Source organism: Sinohyriopsis cumingii, chromosome 17 (assembly GCF_028554795.1).
Source record: "Sinohyriopsis cumingii isolate HCF-2022 chromosome 17, ASM2855479v2, whole genome shotgun sequence".
NCBI lineage: Eukaryota > Metazoa > Mollusca > Bivalvia > Unionida > Unionidae > Sinohyriopsis > Sinohyriopsis cumingii.
The window spans coordinates 18,173,253-18,192,372 of NC_142977.1; the positions used below are offsets into that span (position 1 = coordinate 18,173,253).

General features: G+C 32.2%; 1 protein-coding gene across 2 annotated transcripts; it reads right to left on the bottom strand.

Moving 5' to 3' along the window:
• Window positions 1-2,468: 2,468 nt before the first annotated feature.
• LOC149777846 (glycosaminoglycan xylosylkinase-like) lies at window positions 2,469-16,462 on the bottom strand. Of its 2 annotated transcripts, XM_089938916.1 has the most exons (4): window positions 16,123-16,462; window positions 14,735-14,794; window positions 11,434-11,539; window positions 8,447-8,643 (listed from the first exon to the last, which is right to left on the bottom strand). In XM_089938916.1, the coding sequence occupies exons 1-4, from the start codon at window positions 16,269-16,271 to the stop codon at window positions 8,587-8,589; spliced, it is 372 nt and encodes a 123-aa protein (XP_089795042.1). In that variant the 5' UTR covers window positions 16,272-16,462; the 3' UTR covers window positions 8,447-8,586. The 2 variants fall into 2 exon arrangements, with proteins under 2 accessions (XP_089795041.1, XP_089795042.1); XM_089938915.1 differs by lacking the exon at window positions 11,434-11,539 and having other exon boundaries at window positions 2,469-8,643; window positions 16,123-16,441.
• Between the last annotated feature and the right edge of the window lie 2,658 nt (window positions 16,463-19,120).

Consider the following 19,120-nt stretch of genomic DNA (forward strand, 5'->3'; position numbering starts at 1 on the left):
ATAATGATCAATATATTAATTAAAGGTTCATGACCTTTAACCAGGCAATAATTTATACTTTCACCTTTATTTTCTTCACTTTTTATAACTGTTAAATGTCCAGAAGTTATGTGCATTGGTGTTATGTATATCTATATTGTGTTAATTTTCATATTAGATTGCTGGGGTCATTTAGTAAATATATTCATTACATTTGTTTTTATGAGTGTACTTTATAATTAAGTCATTTTAGTAAACGTATTCAATAGTTTTAAAATAGTGAGATGTACATGTATTTGAAGTAAACATGATGATGTGATTTGACTTCAGGTCATGGGTTTTCCTGAAAATCAGGATGTCCTAATTTCTGATTGGCTAGCTGTGAAAGTATTTGACCTTGTTTGACTCTCATCTGTTTCGGCATTACATCATATTATTTTATATAAGGAATGACTTACTGTGAATTAGTTATCCCTAGCATTAACGTCAGTCTTAGAGGAGTAATTGAGCTGAGATTATTTGAGAGGATTTATTTATTTCAATTATTTATTGGAATTACAGTGTGCAGACTTTTGTAATAAGCAGCTTCTTTGGATTTGCTGTAAATTCATTTAAAGACATTTGGAATTATATCATTGTGATACAGCAAGAATATTTTCACATCGGCACAAAAGACTAAACTTTATTCAGAATACCACAGGATCTCATTTGGAACACTATACACTTTTGGAGTTCTGAAAATTTAGGACTTTATCGGACTTAATAAAGATAATAAGTTATTTTTCATTTTTCACTTTGTATTTTAGGGAAATATATTATATTTTGAATTTACAAAACCTGTTGGCTTTGCTCTTTTCTGCTACTTAGTTCAAGATCAACGAGTCATAACAATTGGGTATGAAATAATTCTATTGAATGCCCAGTTGTTATGTGCATTGGGAATTAAAATGCAACTAGTATGTTGAATGATTGGACCATTTTGTACAAACGGAGTCCATTCCAAGGGACTGATGCTCTTTTGTCAGAAAAGAATGTCCATGAATTCAAGATAAGACCATTTCTTTACCTTGAATGCCAAGTGTTGACACCATCTCTGATAATCCTCAATTATACGTTTTAAAATTAGACACTGGTTAACATAGTGAATGTAAGATAGCACCATACACATATAGGACAATGACATCATTAGAAGACTTTTGGGGTAAAACCCAATGTTGATATGACCTTCCGTTCAGGAGAATTAGTGAAAAGATTTTCAATATGTTCACTGTGGCAGCCTGTTCTGAGGTCAGATTATCAGTTTTCCTTCTGGGCCATCTTGATTAGTTTTCTGGTGAAATCCCAAAGAAACATTATAAAATATTGTTCAGTGAAATCTCTGTTTATATAAATACTGTTTCAAGAGGAACAGTATTAAAAGAGCATTTTCAGTAGGATTAGATCTCCGAGCAGAATCATTTTGATACAGGACCAACTATATTTTACAGGATATCTTCTACTGGTAACCTCCTTTCAATATTACATTCCATTCAGGAAGAGAGGCTAAAACATGATTTTCAAAATGGCTCTTGAAATCAGATCAACACCATTTTTATTTAGGATGAACTAGGTGTCATAAGAAGTCTTTTGGTGAATGTCCATGTTAATATTACCAACAAAAGGAGTAGCTGTAAAAAGGTTTTCAAGATGGCCATTGTGGCAGTTATATTTAATGTCCAAATTTAACCATTTTCACTGAGGGCCATTGAGATACAAGTTTAAGTCTTCTGGTGAAAACCCCATATAACAAGACCTTCAATTAGGCAGGAGTTATAATAATATTTTCAAGATGGCTGGCATGGAGGCCATTTTGGATGTCACATAAGCACCATTATCATTCTGTCCAACAAGACATCGTATTAAGTCTCTCACTGAAAACCCCATTTTAACATGATCTTCCATTTAGGGTAGAGATCACTAAATTTGCAAGACGGCTGCTCTGGTAGGTATACCTGACACATGAGTGACAGTATTTTCATTTAGAACCAACTAGACATTGGAATGAATGTGTGTGTGTAATGTTGCATGGCAATGAAGTGCAGTTTGAAAGAAGAGCAATAACTTTTGCTAAAGGGTGGACAGTCATCAGATGATGGATGATGTAGAACAGACAATCCCATAAGTCTTTCTAGTCTTTGACCAGTAGAGTTGAAAAAGCACATAAATTATTTTCATAAAAAATTACATTATGGAAAAAGAAACATATTTGTGAAGTGACTTTCTTTATGAAAACTGCACTTTTTCATGAAAAAGGGAGTAAAGTTTTCATTACAGACTTGCACTGACATGTAAAGGCACTCCTTTGTGAAAAATTGCTCGGATGTGTAACTGTAAAAAAAAGAGAGCTGGGACTGTGTCTTGTACCTTAGTCTCAGGAAAGGTTATAGTTTCCTGGAATGTTGACTTTTTCATTGGAAGTAACTTCTATGTGTGAAAAAACAATTAACATCAACAAATACAGATACTTTATTTGTAGAGAAAGTGAGAGTCATAACAAAGATTGACCTTTTTTACAAGAAAGGTAATTGTCAAGAGATTTTTTTACAACACAAACAAGCTTTTCATGAAAACTGCATTTTTGAAAAGAAATCAATCATTATGAAGACTATGTCACTGGCTGCTAAAGACATAAGACTTGAGAATGCTTGGAAAGGAATCCTCACAGGCTTATAACAAAAAGGTCTGAATATGAGTCCCCCAATAAGCTGTTGTATATCAACATACCCCCCCTAACCCCCAAAACCCACCAGCACCATGGATAGCTGATGTATTGCTGTTCATTTATTTACTGTCGACATGTAGTACATACACTTAAACCAATCTGTGCAAGTCAAAAAGAGCAATAAGGTGGACACGACAGGTAAAAGGTCTATATCAAATTAAGCAAATTTCAGCTCTTACTTATTGCTGAAATTTAGTGTCTAAACTCGGCTGCTGAATTTTTCCATGATCAAGCTCTCAAGTGGACTGCCTCTCCAGCTGAATGTCATCAATGAACTTGTAGGTGACGATTAGTTTTCAGTATTTGGAAGCAGACTGTAATCTGTTTGGTCTGGAAGTGTCTTTTTCCTGAATTTATTGCTTGGCATAAAACCATTATCCAGCAAAAATGTTTATTTGGGATAACTTCCGAAATTATGGTGAGCTTGAAACAGAATTGCTTTGTTATTACAATAGTTCATGATTATTAAACACTGAGATGCAATTTAGTCCTGGCATGTGCAGCTTCCTACAATGAGAAACCAAGTAACTATTTTTAAAGCCACACTGTCTGATGTAAATGTAACTGGATAAAACTAAGGTGTGGGCTGGATGCAGTCCATGGGCCGCAGGTTGAACATGCTTTGTTGAACTAATAATTAGCCAATCAGTCAACTGATCAGATTAATGGGATTCCATAGAATAATTTTATTGCCATTTATCTTGCATTAACAAATCAAATGTAGAGCTTTTCAGACCAAATAATTTAACAGATGGGTATACAACAAATCAAAAACAGAGCCTTTTCAGATAAAAGAATTTCAACAGATGGCTATACAACAAATAATAAGTGTAGTTTTTACTGACAAAAGAATTCCAACAGATGGGTATACAACAAATAAAATATGGAGCATTTTCAGGCAAAATAATTTCAACTGATGGTATACAAATGTGTGACCTGGTAAATTTTGGTCAGTCACAAGCTGAAGTTTTGGAAAAGTTATATCAAAAATGAGCAAAAGAAGCTTCCAAATATGTTGGTAAAAAAAAAATCACACCTAATAAAAAAAAAAAAAGAAAAACAAATGGTCACCTAAACAAGGCTAACTTTACAGTACAAATATTACTGATTTGCAAGTATGGTTACAGTTTTTTCATTTGGGGTCCACTTATTCAAAAATTAACAGACCACATGCAAAATTAAATGAAGTGTTGATTACTTAAACTATTTTATAGCTTGAAGCAAAACTGCAAATAGATAACTGAAATACCTGTCAGATGTTTCAAATTAAGAGATCTTGATCAGCTGATTGATTTTATTCTGACTGAACATATTTGTGCATATAGCTGCAGTCAACCACCTGGCTCCCTGTTAGACCAGGTATGAATGAGAAGACCATTTTAGCACAATGACAAAAAATAATAGTAAAGGTAAAAAACAAAATGGTGAAAATCCCCAGAAAGAGAAACCCATTCAACCCAAAGTACCACAAGACAAAATAGCAATGCCCGAAAAAGGAATACAAAATGAAGAGAGAATATAGTCAAATCCCTAAAATGCATGGGGAATTTGTTTCTCTACATAAATCACTCTCCTCTAAAAGTCAATAATCTTCTCATTCAGAACATCACCATTGGATGACTCTAAAGCCATAGTGGTTGCTTCTATTTCTTGCCTCTTTTGACAGACGGAGGGCACAATGAGCCTTTAGTGACAGATGGAGAGTACATTGTGCCTGATCTACACGACAGATGGAAGTCAAATTGGGACTGATCTACATCCTCAACCCTGCATGCACCATCCAGCTTTAGTGAATGCTAAACTTTTACATATAATAATTCACAAATTATGCAACATAATTGTATAACTGACAGGGTTTTCAGATACTGATATGTTAGTCTCACAGGTTTAATTAGAAAAGTCTATATCTGACCTTTAATAGACAATCTGGATGGTGTTTGTAAAAGAACTAAGTAATGTTTTTATATATATATATATATATATATATATATATATATATATATATATATATATATATATATATATATATATAACGGGAACAAATCAAGTAAAATTGTCTATATTATAGCATTATTTAATACATACAATTTGTAAAAAAATTTGCAATAAAAATTATGAAGTTTAAAAATACAACTAAATGTTCATATTTTGATACAAAGACCATCTTATTCCCCATATGAAATGAATAGTCTCATATATACTGGTAAAATATTGAAATACTTTTTCATTCTCTGTTTATAGTAATTTATATAGAGTAAAAATAACATTTTAAATGAAGTTGGATCAAAATTACATTACAATAAAAACACCCATCTTTTTCAGTTACAAAGATCAGATATCTTACTGTGTGTACCATTTAGCACTTTGGTGATATTTCAGTGGCACATTATATGCCCCACACAACTTCAACAATCCACTAGGTGGACATCTGAAATTTTGTGCAGAAACCACTTTTCATCAATTAATTATAGTGATCTGACTTCTGAAATGGATAGATCATTTGTTATCTTTCAATCATTGTGATTCTATTTAAATGAATAGGTTTCCTCCTTACCCAAGTGCAAACCATCTACAAAGTGTAGTCCAGATCTGTGACTCTATTCTGGAAACTATTTATCTTTTTACAGTCACAGTGATCTTGATCTTTGAAATTTTGACAAAACAAAAATAAGCTTCTTCACGACCCTAAGTGCAAGCCATCCACAAAATTTCATCCAGGTGTATAGTACTAATGTTACTGTATTGAAACCATTTTTATTCTTTTAGTAACATAATCCAAAATCAATATGGTTCTTTCTTACATCAGACAAAAGCCATCCACAAAGTTTGGAAACTGTAGATGGTGGAGAACATGAGCCTTTGTGCTGAAACCATTTTTCTTTCAGTCATAGGGAACCTGACCTTTGAAATTTGACTTAAAAGTCAATAGGGTTCTCCCTTACCCCAAGTGCATGCCATTCACAAAAGTTTTGGTAACTGTAGATGGTGGACTGATGGACAGGTTCATAACATAATACAAAAATACTTCTGATAATATTGCAACACTTTTATAATAAGAATCAAAGGGCTTCTCAAGACTGCATGACCCTTACTGGTAATAGACACATGTAATATGAAGTGACATTCTAATTTTTTGCCTTGCTCATATATACAGTGCAAATATAAACAGGCTGAATTAAATCAAGAAAATAATGTGTTTAGGTGACAATACAGAATAATGTCCAGTCTTTTCCTTAAAAAATTCTCTGATAGACATTATGATCTTTCTGTATTTTATAACTAGAAAACAATGACTGGATTTATGATAAAAAAATTATGAAAAGCAATTAAAGTCAAAAGTTAAAAATAAAATTTTCCATTGAATGCCAATTTTGCCCCAGCTCTGTCAGAGGAACTGAGCTATATATCAAACTTTAATCATTGAAAAATAATGAGTATGTTACTGCAAGCTCCTTTTGCCCATGAGAGATTATTTCCCTTGGGTTACATCTATCTACAAAGTTTTATGACTCCACATGTAACAGTATAAGATACATGAAACTAAATGAAATGTTGTGATGGCAAAACAAAATAAAATTAAAAAAATCTATCTGAAAATGGCCCTTTTAAAAAGATCATGTAACAAAATCACAGATACAAAACCTCATCCAAATATCAGTGACATGAGGAAAGATGTATAATTCATATTCTAACATAGCAAAGTTTCCTTTATATTCAATTTTTAATTCAAGTAAGAAATATATACTGCAACTGGCCCCAGCTAGGTACAGGAAACGATGAGTTAAACCCAAAAGATGGATAGCAGAAATCCACTATCTGTCTAAGGAAGATTAATGAGTACTAAATAGCAAGGTTTCTACCTGCAATCCATGTAATGATGCATCCTCATGTATTGGTTAGTCTTCTGTTTTACAGCATGACAACATATTTTGTACTGAGGTATTTGGAGTTAAGTCTCTAGTATGAGAGCACAACACTAGCTGACTCATCATGTTCCAATGGAAAGATTCAATAACACAGCCATTCAGTTGCGAGTCCAGCATGCTATCAACTGAGCCATCATGACTCGTGATTCCATTAGATGCCTCTTATTACACGCAGGAGGGCACAATGTTACTATTATACATCTCTGAGTCTGCTGGGTGTACCCTCACGTATCTTACTTGCATAAACTTTAAAAGAAATCTGTAACATAAAATCTTTATAATTATACCACTCCTGCTGGAAAAAGTTGATTTGTTAACCTCATCATGTTGTCACTAGTAAGATAATAAAATTAAATGAACACATTAAAATCTGGAAGACTAGATCATAAAACAACAATGTTTATAAAGTCAGTGAAATACTCAATCTATTTACAAAACAGCAAATGTAACATATATACTCAGTTACAAGTCAAACTGCAACCTGTAAAACCCCATTTCTGCAATTACGTAATGTGGTAGCAGATTTGGGTCTATGCAGTTTATCAGGAGTAATCAGTAAAACAAAAAGCACTTTACTGACACAAGTCCAATTGCTAAAATGTAGGAGTATTTGGCCAATAAATCTTGGTCATTGTCATTTATTAAAAACAAAGTCATTCATGCTAGGATGCTTTATGTCAAATTTGTCATTGAAGGATTTTCTATTTTTGTAATGGTGGATTGCATTGTTGTACATAATTTAAAGCAGTTAATGCAAGGGTATTTTCTAACAAATCTGATCAGATTATGTTATGCTGTTTTAAAAAATAAGAAATCTACAGGTTATCAGTTTTTAATAATTATATCCATATTTGACATAGGATCAGCATGTTCAGTATAAACCTGAAAACACTTCACGCCAGAATACTTTGTAGAACATGGTAAAATTCTGTTGTAATTTTTTAGAAATAGTCCTTCAAAGGTCTTTGTGTTTTTTAGTTGTTGTTGCTGTTGTGGGGTTTAATGCCATTCTGCAGCACATGATAGGCTATAGATGGCAGCCAGTATTAATGGTGGAGGAAGAACCCGGGATATCAACGGAAAGAACCACTGACCCTCGAGAAGCTACTTGCAAGCTTTCTCACATACCCACATTGGCCGAATCTGAGACTTGAACCCATGCAGATAGAGGTGAGATGGCAGTGATCCATAATGGAAAGCGCTTTAGACCACTCTGCCACTTGGGGCCCCTATGTGTTTTGGTAAAGTTATCCATAACTGACATACTAAAAGAATCATTTGTACAAATTCTGAAAGGCTAATTATGTTCAATGACTTTTGGGAAGAAGCCATTCAAACAAATGGAACAAGAAAATATTGAAGGCCATAACATGCATTCACCTGACAATGAGGTCAAGCAACCTAATAAAAGCTGTGAAGTTACTCATTAAATATTTTGTACCATGATCCTCTATTGTTTGAACAAAATAATTAATTGCACATTTTCTAACAAGTTCCCTGCCATTATGTCTTAATACCAGTACATCCAGATTGAAAAGTAAAACAGTTATTTATAAGGAAAATATTCACATTGCATATATGAAATGACAGCACATATGTCAGTCCTCCAGATGAATGACACTGCAATTTAAAGAAGAAAATTGTTTTATTGTTTAACCGTCCTTTTTTTCTGATTATGTGTACATATGTAACCATATAAAGTATTTCTCTAACTTCACAATTATAACAAATAAATAAAGATTATTAGTACCAATTCATCTATTTTGAATAAGCACTTTATTTGGTCCATATTTATGGAAACACTGCTGAACATGGTCAAGAACTATTTTCAGTCTTCTATCAAGTGCTTGTAAATGTAGTGTGGTAAGAATTGGATCAATATTGTTTACTGGATCCTGAGTCAGTGTCTGCTCCAAGACATCACTTAATATCCCATCCTGCAGAACCAGCAGCCTTAGCCATGTCTTCCGACGTATGCTGAAATTATAGAATGAAATAAAGCATTCAGAGTACTGATTGATTCAAGGTTTCATAAACCTTGTTCATTTTTTTATGATTGTAAACAATTTACCAACATCCTCCTAAATTATCTCACAGAAAAAAATTATCATAAAAGGTCACAAAATATTCTAGCAATTAGTTGTATTTGCATTTTCTACTGAAAGTATGTATTGTTTGAGAGCTGTAAATGTATATTTAGGGAGGCATCCACTAAGTCTCCTCATTTCTTCTAAGGATTAGAATCTGAGTTTTGTCCCTTTAGTTAGCCTGATGTTGCTTTTCAGGGCAAAAAAAAAGGCAACAAAGGTAAATACAGAAAAGTGCCTATTTGCAGAAACAAAACGTGTTCTCTGCACAGAAGTGTTGAAAGCATGCCACAGGGACCAATCAAAGCCAAAACAATTATCAGTCTTGAATTTCTCTTGTATGACAGTATTCATATTAAGTTGTCTGTTTTTTGTTTTGTTATACTTCAATACATAAAGGTTATACTGCACCAAAGCATTTAAAGTAAGGCTTTTTGCCCAATACACACCACAAATATGTGCTAATATGATAGTAGGATCTAACCTCACATCTTTCTGCCCATGATGATGGCACACTAAAAAAAATGTACCAGCAATATACTCATAACTGGCCTGATTTCAATAAATATACTGACCAAACTCTTGCTACAACTTAAAATAAGAAATAGATTTTAACAAGAGGCCCATGTCGACCTAATATTGCTCAGCTGGTTATATAATATATCTGTTGACCATTTCACTAAGTAGGTTTATGTAGCAGTTTTGTAAGAACACTACAGTTGTGACCTACCTCCCAATAATCATGTTGATTTTCAGATAAACATTCATTACAAAGATAATGACAAAATTAAGGTCTACCATCTCTTGCCCAAAATTAATATCTTCCAAAGTCTCTTAAAGTTAAGTTGGCAGGTGAAGCTTAAATTTGTGGTCAACACAGTCACATGTCTTTCACATGAATTGAAATTATAATTCATTGGTTGTTGTATTTAATTTCATTGTGTTCTTACTCATAGTAGTTTAATCTAGAAGTGTTTCAGGAGAAAAGCATATTGGGGTATTGTTTTTAAAATTAAAAGCAAGAATTACTAAATATAGGTTTGACATAATTTGTGAGTAATGTTACAGAATATATGAAATATGATAAAATAATGCACTATACATGTGATAACATACAAATAACAAATGTTATAGAACAATAACATTGCAATATTAACAACTGACAAAATCTATTCCACTTAAGTTGTCAAATCTGCATCCAGATATTTCAAAATATAAAATGTAGCACAGTTTCAGAAATAACTATCTGCAAACAAGTAAATAAATTTAGACAAGGTTTTACAAGAAATGTGTTCTTATATGGGAGCAGAAAAAACAATCCCCAACAATTACATACTAACAAATATCGATAATGGTGTCAAGAAAATCTGATCCTTATTTACAACAATGAACATAGTTTGTTAGCCTGCAATTTGTAAATTTTCTCTGACAACATTTCTTTTTCATACATTCTCTTCAATTATAAATTAAAAATTATTCATTTGAATCCCGAGGTAGTGTTGTGTCCCAGTTGGGTTATCAATGGACATTTTATGTACTTCTGTCCCCCAATTATAATCATGTTATGGGAACCATAACATGATTATAACTTGGGGATTTAAGTGGATATTGGCAGTTTGGACTAGAAAAATATCCCCTGGGCTTAATCAAAGTGTAAAACTGTTATGGAATATTATTTTCCTTTATAAAGTTTTCTACGAAAATTTATGCATTATGCTTTCTAAAATGTTTTCTTTTAAATCACATTTTCATACTTTTTGCAAGAAGAATTCTGCAAGCACATAATCAGTGATTCTCGCACATCAAATTCATGAGTTACTTCTCTTGTTTGATTTTAGATTGTAAACTGATATTTTAAAATTGCATACAATTTGGTAACTATTTCTTACTGCAGAATTTCATTTACATGTGTTGATCTTGCTCATAATAAACACAACCACTTGACATTTTGACAAATTTAAGTCCATTTACCAGCTTTAGTCAATATCAGATCTCTAATGAGATATCAAATTCAGCCATAAAATTTAAAGTTAAATCCAATCAATCAGAAATATGGCCTCCAGAGTGATAAAAAACCAATCAATTGTAAGACCACATCATTAATATGCCTGGATCTCATGCTTGAAATAATGATGATATAAGCATATATTCCAAGTTTTATCGAAAGTATGGCCTCCAGTGTGGTAACAACAGCTGAGAGTCAGACAACAGATGAAAGAGTACTGATTGATGATGGACATATGGTCATGCCACAGAATACCCAAAACCTTATTGTGATCAACTTAAGAAAATCCTTTAAAAAGAACTTAAATCAAAAGTTGATGTTGAATGGACAGCTGAATGTAATGACAAATGGATATAATGACTGCATAACTAGCAACATGTGCATGGCGCACATATATCATACCACTGTGCCAGAAATAAGCTAAAGGTAAATTTGAACAAAGATGTCACAAACTGATGTATGATTGGATGAAGACTGCAGTTCCACTATATGTCCCTACCACTTTCATGATTGGGTTTACACTGCAAAATTGTTCCCTCACAAATTAGTAACCAAAATGATTAATTGGTATCAACAGTATATCAGTATAAACAGTATAGAGTCAAACTGAGAAGCATAAGTGTACCAAGTAAAGCAAAAACAAAAAAAAAACCTTAAAAGTTTGAATATACTTACATATAACTTTGACATTGAGAATAAGACCTCAAATGTGCAATGCAACATCTCTTCTTGCGGCAATATATAAGTATAGCAAAGATATCTATTTATCTTAGCTATTAACCTAGAAAGTTGAAGAATAAATGTGACTAAAATATAAATTATTGGCATGTGAAATTCACAGTGAAGCTAGAACTACCAATGTTGTACACGATAAACCTTCTAATGATGGTGTGTCCACATATATGTGATTCCACTGGCAGTATGACAAAAAGACTATTTTAAAAGCAGTCAACTGCATACCCTGTTTTATACAGACATGATTTTGGTCTTCCATGAAAAATGCTGAAAAAATTTTAAGGGGGTCCTGAGGTCCTCCTCCAATGGGGTTTCGAGGGGCAGCACATTTTACATTCATAAAAAAACTGCCCCAGGTGCAACTTATGATCATAAAATAAACCAAAATAATCATTTGAAAAACTAATAAACTTACCAAAATTGTTCAACTTGACATCAATAATTTCACAATATTTACTGTCACATGAATTTGTTCTCTAATACTATTGATGCTGAAGTTATTTCATGTGCATGTCAGTGCTCACATCTTAATTAAGTTGCAATAATTTGTCAATTTTGCAGCAAATATATTATACTTCTCTCTTTTCATAACAAATCTGTAAAATAAACACCCAATCACATCAACTATATACAAATAATCCCATACTGCGTCTTTTTCTCCAATGGACAAAACCTGTTGATATGCCAGTCGAGCTCTTTTTGTGGCTTTGGCAAAGATTTCTTTAGCCTTCCTTTTTGTTACCACTAACTTTTATGGCTCAATATGCAATCGTTTCTTTTCTTTCTCAATGAAAGCCATTTTCCTTTCAAGCTGGTGCTTGCATTTGAGACATGCAGTGTGCATATTCTGACAGAGGGCTACATTGTCATGCAAGAAATCTTTCTTCTTATAGTAATTAAATGCACTTTTTCCAGATGCCTTCTGAGCTTCAATTTTTCCATACACAGCTTATTTTGTAGGTGCTGTTCCAAACTCTTCCAACCACAATCACCTAACTCAGATCTTTTTTGCAGAGGTCACAAAATGCCAGTCCTCTAGCGTTCAGTTTTCTTATAAACTGACCAACTAAATTTCCATCAACTTATCACTCCATCCATTCCCATACGTTTTTTTAAACCTTTATCTAAACTTTTCGTGTCATGGCTCTCTCAACAACTCGGGACACCATGTTTTACAAGCATGCTTCTTCTTTCCATTGCCATCAGTTTCCATTACACGATTCATTGGATGAATTTAAACCTTTGACCAATCAGAATACTCTTTATGAGAGTCACGTGCTAACTAATATATGGAAAGAATAATTTACAAGGGTGGTTGCAGAATGGGATCGGAGTTGAAACGGACTATATCAAGAAAAATCTGATTCAAGTCAGCAGTAAAGCGGAATTCTGCTTTAAAACGGAGAAAAATCATGTCTGTTTATAGTTGAAATTTCCCACTTTAAAAAATATAAAGAGTTTAAATTTTTAAAGCAAAACATTGAATTAGTACATGTTCTACCAACAAAAGAAACCAGTCACATCCAGTCTAATGGGGACCTGACCTGTTCCACCTGTGCAACAACTGTTGTAATGACGCATGCTGAATGACAATATAAATTGTTATGTAATGGCTGACATGTACACCACAAGCTGTAAAGTGTTGCAATTTGGAGAGTTTAAGGTGTGATATTTATTGAGGTGCTATAAGTGTTATAAAAAATAAAGGGATCAAAGGTGGTATATCATGGCTTGTCAGTCTCTGAATTAAAAAAAAGAGTCAACTCGAGATAAAAAAAAGAGACAAACTAAAACTGATTTTGGCAGAATTACTTGTATCAATATTTTGATCTTTTTTTCCTTGTCTAATTATTATTGTGTTTTCTAAGATGTTTAAACAGGAAACTTGAATGGAAGTGCTTTTATTTTTTGGTCAATTTATGTCAAAATGCCAAAACATGTGATTTCTCCTGATGATAAAAAATCATCAGCTAACAAATATTACAATTTCAACAATGCCTGGAAATCAGTTTTCAATAGGCCTGAACCGAATATTTGCTTCGGTGCCAAATACTTTATTAAATGAGGTATTCATATTTGGACAAATAGCATGCTGCAGCAGAATACGAAAAGTACAATTAGGTCAACCTTTGTTAACAACATACCCATTTTAATCAGCTTTGTTTACTTACTGTAATTAGATAGGTGGGAGGCAAGCAGGCAGTTCATTCAGGAACTAGCCAGTCGTGAGGGTCTAGTTGTCTGCATGCATCATATTAGCTGTAAAATGTGTGTCTTGTTTGATTTCTAAGTCATTCAACACTTCAGTCAATATTTTGTATTCATATTCGATCAATTAATTAAAGGTCTCTATTTGTATTTGACCGAATAGTTAAAACCACTATTGGTACAGCCCTAGTCTTCAAGTTGGTACAAGTGAGTAGCAAAGGTCCTAAATTTGCCTTCTGTGTTTCATGCAAAGTAGATTTTATGTTATAGGGTAAGAAATGTTATCACCAGATATATGCAGCCACTATCACATAGAGGAAACGTGGACCTGAAAACTGTTGAGAATCCGTCAAGAGTGAAACTTAATAATCATGTTATCAATGGACACCAGGCAGTGAGCTTGTGAAGGAAACTAAAAATGATGCTTGCGGGTTGTTTTAGCAAAAATATTTCTAGAGAACAATAAGATATACAAGTCTTCCTATTTTATTTAATTCATAACTTCCTGACATGTATTAATTCATTATTATTGTAATTCAACTTGATGTTCCATTATAATAAAAGCAGAGTACATATTAAGGCCAAAATAATGAACTTTTGTTTTCCACATTCTTAAAACATGCAGGATTTATAATCATGAGAAATCTTACTGATTTAGAAGTTGATGTACTTATCACAATTTGAAATCCACTGATCTGATGTCATGATTATGTCACATGTAGGTGTAAGTATAACATGTTTCATCCCTTCAGATTAAATGGCTTTAAATTTATAAAAGAAAGGGAACATGTAATTGACAAATGGATGGAGGCATGAATATCAATGTCAGCAGCTTTTCTTGGAAAGGCGGAAACACCTAGTAAGGATATTTTAAAAGAGATAATTTAATACAAGTATCATCATTTTACAAGCACTTTAAGTAAGTTGAAGTGAATTACAAGTGTAAGACATGAAAGCTCAACAAATTCAAGGTCAGGTGAAATATTTCCCAAACACCTGATTTATTAATTTTCTCAATTTAAAAAATACTCACCTGCAACATTGATATAATGGTGCTAATATGGATATCTCATCCACACGAGGATTTCCAAAGCTAAAACAGAGTTAAAAGATTGACAATTTTATAGAGTTATATTACATATTGTGGCCTGATAAAAATATTTATAAAAGTTGAAAATAATATTGAAATTAAAACACACATTAAATTTAGGTCTAAAAGATTACTGAACCAAACAAAATTATATGGGGTAACAATGTCAATTAAATGCAAATATTGATAATATTATCATGGGGTAAGAATGTCAACAGAATGCAAATACTAATAATATTATCATGGGGTAATAATGTCAACAGAATGCAAATACTGATAATATTATCATGGGGTAATAATGTCAACTGAATGCAAATATTGATAATATTATCATGGGGTAATAATGTCAACTGAATGCAAATACTGATAATATTATCATGGGGTAATAATGTCAACTGAATGCAAATACTGATAATATTATCATGGGGTAATAATGTCAACTGAATGCAAATACTGATAATATTATCATGGGGTAATAATGTCAACTAAATGCAAATACTGATAATATTATCAGGGGGTAATAATGTCAACTGAATGCAAATGCTGATAATATTATCATGGGGTAATAATGTCAACTGAATGCAAATATTAATTAAAGCATGAATTGATTAGGACAATTTACAACAGTTTTCTAAAAAAATTAGTCACTGCAGTACAAAACAGCCATTCTGGCATTTTCTATCAAATGTATGAACTGACTGAAAATTCATGTCCTTCAATCAGAATTTTTGTTATGTATTTTAATATGAATTTGACAATCTAGCAGAAGAAAATCAAATAAACATGTCAAATGTCCACAAAATATTACTATTCACTTAAATATGGATAAATATAATGTGAAGAGTATAATTATCATTAATAATTACTTCCATTCACAGTCCTACATTTCAATTAAAATTCAATTATCTAGACAACCAATTATCCTAACAATATCTGTGTCTGTTGATGGGTCCAGATAATCAATGTTTTACTGTAATGCTTTTATTATACTGAACCTGCATGTGGGTGTGTGTCTTTCTTTCCAATAAATCTGTTTCAATGCTTGTGTAGACAATTCTGAAGAAAGAGTACATATTTATAATGACCATTTTTACCCTATGATTTTGAAATGCAAAAAATAATTATTTATACACCTTTCATCTAAATGTTGTAATTCCAAAACAAGAATGTACCGGTACTTGCTCTCAAACAGTAGTTTGTTAATGACAGTGTAGTCCAGGTTATTATCAAACTTCAAGATTAAACTGTTCCAGCTTCCAGAAGACTGAAAATATACTGCAGTTTTCATCAAAGCAAACCGAAAATACTGTTTGAGACTTTTAATACACTACCTTTTACCATTATCAAGCATAATAATAATGCTATCATTGTATTTCTCAAATGTCTCATAATGGTGTCGGTCAGCATTTCCTATCAAGAAGTCAAATACTGCAGTGTCTATTATATCCATCAGCCTAGGACCTTCACGGAATAAATCCATCTGTGTCACCTTAAAACAATAATCCTCATCAGTCTCCCATCTGAAATAAAAATGTCAATTTACCACAGCAGTTAAAGCTGCTTCAAAGCTAATCAATGAAAGGCCTGATTTTAAGATATCATATCTACTCATCAGCCATTTACTACAGCTGTCACAGTCTTTAAAATACTGTGGGCCAGTCTGAATTATGTAGTCAGTAAACATTTTTTCACCCAGTTTTAAAACATATTCAATAGTTATAAATGAATTAATTTCCCCTTTCAAATGTTTCCAATTTCTATAATCAAGACTCAAATTTCAGCCACACAAATTCAGCAAATTTCCTCAGGATAAAATACATTTTAGGATTTGATATGGTTTTCATTTGCTGTTTCGATCATCACTTAACAATTTGAAGTGATTAGCTGTCATTTCAAACACAGGTAAATGTTTTTATGTTTTGACAGAAGATCAATCTCCAGTTGATTTGTAAAATGGATAATATTTCTGATAATAAGAATTTAATTGCATCTAGTATGCATTTCTATGATGAGGTCTGCTTTATTCTGCATGGCTCTAGGCTTTCTAAAGACTATCAGCTGGACCCATGTTCTGATTAATATAATTTATGGAGTTCAATTTAGTGCAATGGTGACAAAAGGGACCAAACATTTAATTTGGCTTTCTTTGAAGACTGGTTTTGATTTTATAAGTTAATTTTTTTAACATTAAAGAATGAAATAGAAAATTTAACTTTGTTAAGTTTTAACATAATTTTTGTTCACCAAGATTTGTCATGAGAAGTCTCAGATTAATTCGGCTCATTTTTTCAAGTAATGTTCTTGGGTCTTCAACAATTGTCAAAATATGAGGTTAATATTCTATTTATTAATTGTAATAATTTTGTTTGTAAAATTAACAGCATGACTGATCCCACCAATATTAGGTTTAATTAGAAGGAATGTCATTACCAATACTAGTAATGACATGGGTTTGCTTACACATCCCACACAAACTTGCACTACCCGTTTCCCCTGGGTCTGCATCTTGGATCCTAATCCTCCAATGTCTCCCACTCAACCATGAGAAATGGTATATTCTTATGTACCGGTATATTTAATTTTGTGTCCCTGACCTTTGTCCATGTTTAAGGATAGAGTACTGGTGTGTACCTGCTCTTTGTCTTGTTAGCAAACTATAAATAGGTTGCTTACTTGGGTTTGAGTTCAAGACCTATCCTTGATTATGACCTTAGAAGACTCTAGAATTGAATTTGTTTACAGTTTGGGATAATTTTCCATTATGATAATTCAGTTTTTTTTTCTCCTCAGAAAAGGTAATTGTGACATATGTCAAGTGGGATGCATAAAAAGGTTGAGATCAACAAGATTATTCATTCCTATCTCGATTGTGGAATCAATTTGTTGTTGTGTTCAGTTATAATTTGAGAGGAATTATTATTTAAATTATTCACTGGAATTACAGTGTTCATTGACTTATGGACTAAAACACCATTTTGTGATTATTATGAGTTTATTCAAAGCCATTCTGGATTATATCATTGTGATACAGCAAGACCACTGGTACATCAGCACATTCAAGACTGTAATTCATTTGGAATATCTTAAACTTTTTAATTGTGATAGAACTTTTAGGATTATTTGGAAATAATTCACAATACCATAGGTTCCTCTTAAATTCTCATTTTATAAATTAGAAAATTAAATTATTTGTTGAAGTTTATGAAACTTGCTGATTTTGCTTTTTATGTTACTTAGTTTAAGACCACAGAGTCAGAACAATATCAGATATAAAGACCCACTAAAATATTATGTTGACAGTATTAAGGTTACTAGCATGGTTTTATATTACTCATAAAAATGTGACTTATGATGCCCTATCCCTCTTAAAAGCTCCCACTACCCTCTCTCTCTCAATGTTAAAGAAGCTCAGGATACAAGAATAACCAATTACGAGACAAACTGACAAAGAAATGGATGGACACACAGATGCAAAGAATAAATATATAAATAGCTAACATCTGATTCCAATTTTATCAAGAAGAATTTGAATGTTACTAGGTCCAAACCTGTGGTAATCATAATCATTAACTGTAGAAATCTGTAACTGAGTATTAATTTTCTAATTAATCATAAGTAATCTGTAATAAAAAAAAGTAATTTGTAATTATAATTTAATCAATTATAATATTATAATAAAAATACTCTGTAATGAAATTACTTTCTGATTACAGAATGATTAAAATTATCATGAACAATAATTTTACACTGTGAACTGATTTTAAATTTTTGTAAAATTAAATGAAAGTTTTGGCAAGCCATAAGCCACAATATATAAGTGAATTTTGAGGGATTAAAATAATAAAATAAATCTTTAATGACCATAATATTACAGCTTGCCTTATTTGCCCAATTTTATTTCAAAATATACTGTGTCTCAAAATGATGTATTGCGTCGTCCTGAAAATCAAGTTCCAGGTCATATTTTCTATATGAGAGAGAAGCCACAATTTGGCTTAGATGCCATTTCTACTTTCTGGCATTTGGATGTCACAATGAATTTAACAATACTGAACTTCCCAGTTGCCATCTAGATAGTAATAAAAATGTAAAAATGTCAGTAATTATCAAGGTGACATAACTTAACAACTAAGGAACAAACGAAGGATAATAAGAATATATACATCTATATATGGATTAAAGTTACCTTACTGGCAACTTGATTTATTTAATTCAGAAACCAACCAATATTATTTGAGATATACATTATGTTGCTACTTGCACTAATATCCTGGCCACGGGTGGGGGGGACTTTGAACACAAACTTGGATTTGGGCTTTATAAAGCAGA

Excerpts from the sequence above, each read along its gene's own strand:
- LOC149777846 (XM_089938915.1), bottom strand. The coding sequence starts at position 16,271 with ATGGATTTATTCCGTGAAGGTCCTAGGCTGATGGATATAATAGACACT. Across the intron at positions 14,795-16,122 it reads ATGCTTGATAATGGTAAAAG|CTTTGGAAATCCTCGTGTGG; the intron begins GTAGTGTATTAA and ends ACTCTGTTTTAG. Across the intron at positions 8,644-14,734 it reads CCATTATATCAATGTTGCAG|CATACGTCGGAAGACATGGC; the intron begins GTGAGTATTTTT and ends CTATAATTTCAG.